At 34.6% G+C, this 10,891-nt stretch overlaps 1 protein-coding gene across 2 annotated transcripts in view; it reads right to left on the bottom strand.

Moving 5' to 3' along the window:
• Positions 1-1,807: 1,807 nt before the first annotated feature.
• Gcn5 (Gcn5 acetyltransferase) overlaps positions 1,808-10,891 on the bottom strand; it is a 158,942-nt gene continuing 149,858 nt past the window's right edge. For both annotated transcript variants that reach the window (XM_081736712.1, XM_081736713.1), the window contains exons 15-16: positions 9,770-9,860; positions 1,808-4,200 (exon numbers count right to left, since the gene is read on the bottom strand). In XM_081736712.1, coding sequence (XP_081592838.1) covers positions 4,007-4,200; positions 9,770-9,860 — 285 coding nt within the window. In that variant the 3' untranslated portion in view covers positions 1,808-4,006. The remainder of the gene's footprint in view (positions 4,201-9,769; positions 9,861-10,891) is intronic.

Here is a 10,891-nt window from a genome sequence, read left to right as displayed (position 1 = left end):
TAAGCGGAATGTTGTTCCAGACCTGTCTACTACTCTTGCTACAGAAACATGTAAACCAATGTCTTCACAAAGCAGCAAATAAGCTTGATTCACACTATGCAAATAAGCAGCAACTACAGAGAAAGCTTTTAGCTGTATCCCAGTATTCCCTCAGTGTAAGACACAAACTTAACAGATCATGAAATTTAACTTTTTCAATTACCTTACTCTCATCACCGGGGACTAATTTAGCTCTTTTTGTAGTCACTGTTGTTCACAACGACCATGCCAAACAAAATGTTATTGAGTCTCTTCTTGTACCCTCAACATACTTTCTAAAAACATTCACCGCCTGCACTCTGCTCACGTCTGTCTGACTTTCTCAACTATGTTTCCATTGAATAAGTTTTTATTGGCTTTTAACTTATGCTGTAGTATATAACTTTCTTGCATTTTACAAAAATATACTTATTCCATACCAATTCCAAAAACAATATTTTAAAACTTCCAGGTTTCTTGTCCAATTCCAGGCTATTTCCAGGTTTTCCAGGTCCAAAAGTAAATTCCAGGCTAATTCCAGGTTTTCAAGGTTTTCCAGGTCAGTAGACACCCTGTTTTTGAATATGATATATATATATATATATTTCTCTTTCTTTTCTCACTCGCTGTATAGTTTAGAAAGCGTTCATTACCATAATTATTCTCATCTAAGCATTCGACATGAAACAATACAAAGAGGTACGCTAACGTTAACGCTCTTACACAGGTATTACATGAAGTGAGGTATTTTTCCTAATGAAACTGCTCAGAAATAAAGGAAGACTAACTCTAATTAGTGCTTTTGAATATATCTTCAATGAAGCCGGATAAAAGTATTATGTGAGTGGTGAGTGAATCATTAAAAGATATTAGCAATACACATATGAAATTATTAGTTTTCTAATGAGGGAAATCAACTATAACATATATGAAAGTGCGAACTTTTTTTTTTTAATCAGCGCCCAATATATATTGTACATTAATAACAAACGGTAAGCTCTTGTGTGTCAAATTTACTCCATTCTTAGAAGCACAATAATGTTTTCTAAATTCCGGACAAACTATATAGCTCCACCAGTGGCGTACACAAGTAGGACTTCGGGGTTTAATCCCTACTTTGAATAAGATACTATGAAACAAGAATTTAAGGAATGGTCCAAAAAAAATGGATCAAAAGATTGTTATCTTGGTCAGTAATTAGTTTTTGGATCAGGGGTCACAAAACTTTTGAACGGTCTCTAAATCGAGTTTTCGTATTTTCTATGGAATAAGCACATCATACTATATTAAGTGATAGTTTTGGTTTGGCTACACTATATGTAGTTCTCCAGATATAAAGCATACAAGAACATTTTTGATTGAAATATATTAGATCTTTTGATCCAAAAATAAACATTTACTATATTAAGATATACACAGCAATAGAAGTGAGGAGAAACGTGGGGCGACGTCGTCCCTCTACTCACAAAAATATCTACGGCGTGGCGTTATGAGTCCCCCTATCTTTTCGGATCCACTTTTGCCCCTGGATATACATACAAGAATCAAATCACGCTTGTCCTGAAAGAATATGACATTGAGTTCTTGAACCTCCTTCCCCATTGATGAAATTTTGTGTACGCCACTGAGCTTCGTAAATTTCTGGTTTCATTTACTCCTTACTCTGCAACCATTCCAAGCAATCACAAGACGATATCGTTGCACACTTAAATGATTGGCTGTTGTGGATATTGCCCTATCACAAAATGACTCAAACCAGGGTACATAAAGAAATAAATCAATATACATATATAAATTAAAAACTTTTGTATTAAATTTTTTTTCTTACATTCGGACAACATCCGAGATCAAAAAGAGGACACAGACATATGAAGTTCGCTCATATCCACTCAGGTACAAAATATAGTAACAAAAATACACATCTTACATCTTTCTTCTTTTATAGTCAGAATTACATTTCGTAATCATTATGTATAATCTTAAAGCTACTTGAATATTTATTATGATGAAAAGAGACATTCCACATTTTCAATAGTCTAAATATGAAAAATTGGTGCTAGTCCAAAGTTGCATTTACGTACATACTATTATTACTTTTCAGTGCATAAAATAATATTCACCCCAAGTGTACTACTATGTATATACACAAATATTGCAAATTATTTGTTTGGATTATGTTATATTTAAAGAAATATTAAAGGTAACGTACCAAATGTACGTAGTCACAATATGGTATACTTTCCAATAAAGATTGGACATAATACGGTATACAAAGTTCGGTACAAACCGTAACTTATAAATGAAAATATTGCAATGTGTACAGCTCACTTAAAATATAAGGCTTTCATTACGGTTGCTGTTTATTTTATTTTTTAAAAAATAAATATGGAATAAAGTCAAAATGATATTAGCTATTGCGTCACCAGTTCTTAGTAAAGTGTTTAGCAATTCAAGATATTCAATACTAAAATTTACTTGTAGACAGCATTCCCAAGAAATTGGATGTTGTGTTGCACGTCATTCTAGGGTGTTGTACGTCAATATATTTTTTAATCTTTAATTACAAGAATTTTATCGAATGATCTGTTTTCGACGCAAGCACTTTCTCAGTTACTTACATTACATAAACTAATTATTGATGAGGAATATTCAAGCTTCATGACTCAAATAATTTTTTAGTTACGATTCCACAATCAGTTGTCACAAAAGAACAAAATACTTTGTTTTATATACTTAAACCGGCATTACAGCAATTTCAGACCTATTACTCAAGTATTATAGGTTTACAGAGAATGAATGACTTATGTAGACATTAGCTTTGAGAACAAGTTGTTAAACTATATTTTCGACAGATCAGGATACACCAACATTTATCCTTTTTTTCAGTCATTGCGAAACATTGATTTTACAGAACAGACTACTGAAGGAAAGAGAAAAAACTTCATTCAAATAAGTATTTCAAGATTCTGAGACCGCATTGCTTAAAACGCTCTTAATTTGCAATGAACGAAGCACGATATTAATTTTCTGCCGTCATTTATATAATAAAACATTTAAAAAAATCATTCTGCTAACTACTAAGGACACACACTAAAACTGAAATTTCCTCCCCATTTTAGGCTTAAGACCTGAAGAACTTGCGTCAGAGGGGAGCTAAAGGCTCCGTCCACCCCTGCCGTGTATCATATCATAGTACAAAACGTTATTTTTAATTTTCCCTTACACGCGTTTTGTCTCTCTGGTAGCAATTACAATTGACTGCCAACTAATAATTTTGCCACTCGAAATAATTTCTAGTTAATTTTGTGTTATTTTAATAAACTAACATACATAATTATTTTAAAAGATTTATATTCACTCTTTGTTTTCTATTCTTTTTTGGAAATTTCAAGAGAAAAAAATATCAAATTTACGACTTAACTGTATGTTACACACATTTGGAATACTTTTCTATTTTTACTAAGCTTACAATCTTTCACAGTAAACTTATTAATTACTTTCTTTCTTAGCATCTGCTAATGATAAGTCGAAATAAGATTAACATAGACTTCACAGTAAAATTCTATATACAAAATTCTTTTTTTTTAAAAAAGTTAGATCACAAATGTACCTACAATATGGTGCAGAAAAATATTTCATTCTATGGAGTTTTAGTCATGTCCGTGCATAGATTTATAGTTTATATACGTATCTGGATATCAAATTACGGCATCAAATTCTATCATTTTACCATTTGAATCTCTTTCTTACAATTTTCTATTGCATAAATACGAACGCAGCTTTCTACAAATGTATTACATTGACAGACCCTTTTGTTTGCAATACACGCAAAGTAACTTCCCATTACAACATTTGCATTGTTAAGTATCATAACTAGTAACTTTTTGGTTTAGTTACTCTCCAACAAATCGGCAATACTTAGCAAACTATCAGATAATTCAACTCCAGACGTGGATGGCAGTGTTAATGGCTCAGATTTCCACAGACATCACTTATCCCAGAGTCCCAATTCTCTCATTCGTGACTGAAAATATTTCTCCAAGGCATTGGCACAACGATAATACTCAGTGTCAGGACTATTATACAAGCGACAATTCGTAAATATTCTTGTCATATCAGCAATAAATAGATGCTTTGTTATGTAATATCGACTTTTAAGACGGTCACTCATTGTCTTCAGATCTGAAAAATAAATCAATGATTCAATATAATGGCACTGTTTAAAAAAAAAGCTTTAAAGCTCATGTTTACAAAATCGATATACTGTCTTTACATTTGTTATAAAGCATTTCAGTAGATTAAGACATTTTAACGAAAATAAATGACAGAAATAAAAAGGAAATAATACAAAGTTTGTAATAATGGAACAAGAAGCCTATCCGGTTTGCCATAAACAGTGGAGTATTTAGGATTTTGTTTCGGGGGTGGCTATGCACAACACGTGAATAAGCACTTATATTTTTCCTTTTAGGTGCTGACAAATTTTAATGAAGTTCTACATATAAAAAGTTTATTTCGGGGGGAAGGGGCTTGAGCTCGATAGCCCTGCCCCTAAATACGCCACTGGCCATAAGGACCAGACTGTGTCACGTGATCAGGTCAAAAGTTTCGTTGCGCGCTAAATCGAGTCTAGAGATTCCATATCCAGATGTGAGATATTTCAAGCAAATAACCTCCGCGTGGGACGCCATGGGTAATTCGCAGAAGATGCGTATACTTTATCATTATTATTGATTTTACTTAAACAACTTGACTTTTGACAATGTTCTATCCATATTTACCTTATGTGCTGTACATCATCTTTAAGCTCTTCATTATGTCTTTGCGATAAGCTTTCAATTAGCCATCTTCTTATTATAGTTTTTGAGATATGTGGACGAAATAATTTTTTCATTGATTTTCCATTGACATTTATGTTAATATTTCCTCCTTTTTAACTATGTTCCATCCATTTTAGGACAATTTGCTTTGGGAACATAGAATCTGCATACCTCATCTATATTTAAACTGAATTTCAGCAATATCCTTCTTTTGGTTTCTAAGATAAGTGGAGGAATTATTTTATATATATATATATATATATATATATATATATATATATATATATATATATATATTGATTTTCCATTGACATTGATGTTAATGTTTCGTGCCATTTTTGCTGTATCAATTTTAGGACAATTTGATTTTGGAATATAGAATCTACATAGTCTCGTCTACATTAGAGCTGAATTTCAGCCATCTGCCCCAAAGTCTGTTCACATCATTGCAACCGGATAGGCCTTTAGACTTACAAAATGTGGCAGATTTCATTTTATACAAATTGTACTATATAAATAAAGTAAACCTTTGTTGCCTTATACATGCGTAATTATGAACTTACCCAATATTTCGACCATTTCCTTTGCTGAGATTTGTCTCGGAGTAGTATATCTTCTACTTACAGATAAATGGGTCTTTTTAAGTTTCTATAGTTTCCTCTTATTTTCTTTGCGTACCTAGTAGAGATGATTATAATTTATATCCAGTGCTTTCCCTTAGATAACATAAGGAAAAGAAGACGAAGTTATCGAGACCTATAAAGACTCGCACCGTTCTGTAAGTAGAAGATACTTCCCCAAGGAAAGCCATATTAAAGGAAGTCGTTGAAATATTAGACAAGTTAAGTACACAAATATAAAGTAATAAATTTGTATTTTATTACGATTTCATCCGTCCGTTACTCCACACGATCACTCTTGAACGAAAGCGAGTTTTTCAATTCTGTTTTTTTTTTAACGCATAGCTAGAGCGCTTATATCGTCCACGTTCATTAATGGAGTCAATTCGTTAATACTTTGACTGGTAACAGTAACTTTAACGGTGGATCCATATAACATAAAGATGTGTTCTGTACTATTCCACATAAGTACTATTCTCGAACGGATGCGGATTTTCGTTTTTTTTTTTCAATGGATAGCTAGAGCTATTACCTCTGTTATTATAATTGTATCACATCCACATTTCATCTCGACAGATAAGCTTATCGTTATTTAAAAGATGTACGGAACACTTATTTAAATTTTTAACATTCACCTCTATATTCTCTAAAAACAATTATAATGCATAAATATCTCAATTTGTAATAATACACACTACAGCCAAAAATCACCCAATATGAAAACAGTTCCAATTATGAACTGGCAACTATGGTTTACTAAGAAGTAAACAGGGAAATATAAGATGGCGGGGTGTAAATAATCTGGATGATTTCGTTCTTAGTAAAATTATAAAAGGCCAATTAACAACGATACTACAAAATGTTTTAATCAACGGGTTTTGTAAGTAACAGAATTTTTTAAAAATCTAAAAAGCCGTGAGTTAATCACATGTACCTAGAAAGAAAAAATGTGTTCTTTACCCGTGTGATCCCAGTGGCCTCCCTAAAGGGGTCTTGGGGGCTAACTTCAAAATTTCAAATAGTAACATGAGTCGAGTGGTACCTCGTTCGATAAATCTTGCAAAATCTAACATATTGCAGGAGAAAACGATTGATGTGAAATGGCAGTGTTCTCAAAAGGCCGCCGAAACATAGTATCCGTGTCAGAGAAAAGGTTTAGTACCCGTAGTGTGAAAGCGATTGGAGATAAATCATCAAAAGAAAAACTGGAGTAGCTAACTGACGTAAGGCACATCGAGAGGTGTTGTCGGGGTGACTCCAAGGGCCAACTGAAAGGTATCCGGGGCCAACTTGAAAATTTCAAATAGCAGCTTGAAGCGAGTAACATCACGTTACATAGACAAATTAATATCAAACAGCTTGTGTAAGAAAATTTTCGACATGAGACACCGTTTTCAAAATGATCGCAAAGACATGGTGACTGTGTCTAAGAAATCGTCTAGTGCCCATAGTATGAATACGGTTAGACATAAATGAAAATAACGAAAATTAAATAGGAAAACCACGGAGGCGTTCCAAGGCTCGAGAATAATACAACAGAGATAAAAATATTAGAGTAAAATTGCCATAATGTATAGAGAGAAACCCAAGTCCTGCAAAATAATCTCTCCCTGCGCTCTGTATGTGAGTGGGGTGGAAAGTAAATTGAAAGTTCAAACGAGAACTCTACTTTAATTCGTAAATTAAGGCTAACCTTACAAATAGGTATGGTGTGGTTGAAACATTTGTTTGTAAGGATGACGCTGTAGTGACTTAAAAAAGAGAAACTTTTATGCAATGCGTGCTGGTTATTCAGAAAGCATTTCGGGGATATACGTACACACCGTTTCGTCCCTCAAGCTCACAATATGACATGAATACTAATAGTTAATCAAAATGTAACTGTGGCCATCCGCGTTAACTTAGTGCACCAATTTTCTATGCATGAAGTTTGCCTTCCAAACAGCATTGGATGGGTCAAACGTACGCCCGAACCGAATTCCGGTCGGACATTGAAATTTTTAAGTTAGCCCACAAGACCCCTTCAGGGAGGCCACTGGAATCACAGGGACCACACCGTTCGATATGCCCTATGATATTTACGTATTTCAATTTTGTTCCATTCATTTACCTTCCATGGTTTTCACGTTACGGGTACTGGAGTTTCCGAACCATATTATGGCGTCCATTTTGAAACCGGTGCACAATATGGAACATCTTTTGGTACAGCGTTACTTAGTTTTCCAAGACCTTTCGAACGAGGTATTACTCGACCCATGTTCCCATTTGACATTTCAAAGTTACCCCCATTTAGGGGGGGCAGGGAGGGGTACTTTTGACGGAATTGGGTTTCCCCCTTAGCAATATATAACGTGTACTTGAAACATTTCTTCTATGTTTTATCATTTTTCAGATATTTCCGTGGATTAATTAAAATGGCCCACCCTGTATATATATATTTTTTGCATATATATAAAGCATGTTTTTCTTGGATATCTCGGAAATGCCAAATTTTTCAATGCATGACAGTTTGAAATATACTCTTATTGTGTATATTTTCTGTTTGAAGTACCTAAATATCCGCAGTCTACTAACAGTGAAGCTATAGGGATATACGACGGTCCAATTACAAGTATGATTATCACCATTTTATTTATTGCGATGTGACTTTATGTTCTTCTGTTGTATTTGTTGTTATTTATATGTTTACGTTATCGTTTTCTTTTTCTGATAAAGTTAATTTTGAGTTAATAGTTAGTGATGAGGAATACGCTCCATATCATCAAAATTAACCTAAAAATAAAAGGCATAAAATAATTCAAGGACTAAAAAGCAGACGATAATAATAACGAAGTGCTTGAAAGCAGAAAATACTTTATTATCTATATTTTTTATTTCGATGGTAATATTATGAGTCATTAAAGCGTTAGGCTTGGCACGACTTCAAAAATTTTTATACATAATAGTAATGAATTATTTTCTGCTTTCAAGTGCTTTATTATTATTATTATTATTATTATTATTATTATTATTATTATTATTATTATTATTATATGTATATATAAATAAAGCAATTCTAGTGTCGTAATGTCGCGACTCATTATTAGACATTCTCTTATACCCTATCTGGCCGAAAGTATTCGGACACCCCTCCGAAGAAGTGGATCAGGCCAGTGACGTCAAGTGGCGCGTAACTGAAAGCGAGAACAGTATCGGGAGTAGTGTGAAAGGTCACAGTGATGCGATCGTTCTACAATGAGTAAAGTCTACGGAGCTCAGTGACTTTGATTGTGGCATGATAGTGAGAAATCTGTTCGTCAAATTGCGGATATGCTACAGAGGCCGAAATCCACTGTGTGGGATGTAATTATTAAGTGGAAACGTCGAGGCAATGAAACGATCGACAAAGGAAGTGGCAGGCCGAAAATACTGAACGCAGCCGAAGAACGCTCAAACATGTAGTGAAACAAAATTGCAAGTCCTCGTTGGTAGAAATCAGACAGGAATTTCAAAGTGCATCGGGCGTTGTTGCTACCAGCAAGGCTTTTCGTCGCGAGTTAACAAACCTGGGATTCCATGGTTGTGCAGCCGCGCACAAGCCCAAGATCAGTCCCCAAAATGGGAAGCGTCGATTGCAATAGTGCAAATCTCACCGACATTGGACGTTGGACATGTGGAAACGTGTTCTGTGGAGTGACGAATCCCGGTATACAATTTGGCAGTCCGATGGACGGGTCTGGGTGTGGCGCATGCCAGGACGCGCGCTTCTGCAATGACTGCATTGTGCTGACTGTGAAGTTTGGTGGTGGCAGCGTCATGGTGTGGGGGTGTTTTTCATGGTTTGGACTGGGTCTCTTAGTTTGTATTGTGGGAAACATGGACTCTAAGAAGTATTTGAACATTCTGGACAATGCTGCTCTCCCAAATCTATGGCAATATTTCGGGAAGGGCCCATTTCTCTTCCAGCAGAATAACTGCCCCAGTCACAGATCGAGACTTATACAGCCATGGTTTGACGAAATAGGCATTCAAAAATTGGACTGGTCCTCTCAGAGCCGCGATCTCAATCCCTTTGAGACCCTTTGTGACGAGTTGGAACGCAAATTAAGTAGCCAGCCAAGACGACTATCTTCCCTGCAAGAACTCACTTCACCTACATTCCTATTGCCACATATCAAAAACTGGTGGATAGTCTCCCTAGATGTGTGCAGGCTCTCATAGATGCAAAAGCGGGACCAACACCCTATTAATATCTGCCTCAGGACTCTCCAACTTCGTATCACTGGGTGTCCGGATACTTTTGGCCAGATAGGATACTATACATTAACTTACCCATTGGATATTTTATATGATCATAGTAATCTGGAACCTCGTTTTTGTCCACTGGCTTCAGGAAAGGCCAGGCAGTATTGTGAGCTTTTACCTGGAATTAGAATAGACCAGTATAAATTAAGATTCTCACATTGAAATCAGCTTATAATGTGTCTAAAAAGTACTTATATATTCAAACTTGTTAAAATCGATAATCGAGAACTACTCAAGAATTTCACAATATTATTATTCATTTCAAGAGATTAATTTATAATAGCAAGGAAGTTTCTCTGCAGCAACAATGAAAACGAGTCAAGTTGGATGGCGTTGTAAGCCTCACCATACAGACTTAGTGTGTAAATTCAATACTGCACTTACTTCAATGAAAATAAATTGCTGTCATTGTGAACTATAACCTTCTTCGCTGGCGGTAACTCACAAAAATCTTTTGGAAACAGTTTAAAAAAGGCTCTGAGTTATAAGATTACTTCCTCTAAGAAACTGCTTAAATACGCGCCCTATTAAAAATAATAGTAACGTCATTAGATTTTTATGAGGGAGAGATTTTTATGCTATCCCCCGCAAACAAAGATGACAACTTCTCCAATTACCAGCAAAGAAAATAAACCAACATCTATGATATTCATTAAACTAAGCAGCGTTCAGCTTTAAGATAAAAATAGCCAAGAACTACTTCTAACCGAAATCCAACCGCCTTTAACTCCTTTCCAAACGGTAAATTCTTAGTGACGATACTAACTTTAAGAAATTATTTCTTTCTCTAATAACTTCCGAACGATTGGATCAGTCCTAGCATCTTTCCTTTTGTGTTACAGAGAATTTGATTAGATTAAAGATTTAACTTAATCGCTTGAAAGTGTCTAAATATTTATTAATGCCAGAATTTTCAAAGGAAACTACTACTTTCGGCAGTGGTTTATTTTTATTACATAAGTAGATTACATACATAAATAGACTATTTTAATCACATTTCATGGCTTCCATTCTATAATGAAAGAAGTTTGCTTACAGGTAACATTCTGGAAACAAAATATTGACTTACTTTGAAGAATAGTTTGTAATCAATGATAAATATTTAGACGCATTCAAAAGCTTAAGTTAATAGTTGTAATATGAGTCAGC

This window comes from Thermobia domestica, chromosome 13, assembly GCF_964235325.1.
Source record: "Thermobia domestica chromosome 13, izTheDome1.hap1.1, whole genome shotgun sequence".
In the NCBI taxonomy this organism is placed as follows: domain Eukaryota; kingdom Metazoa; phylum Arthropoda; class Insecta; order Zygentoma; family Lepismatidae; genus Thermobia; species Thermobia domestica.
This window is presented reverse-complemented; position numbering and strand designations above follow the sequence as displayed.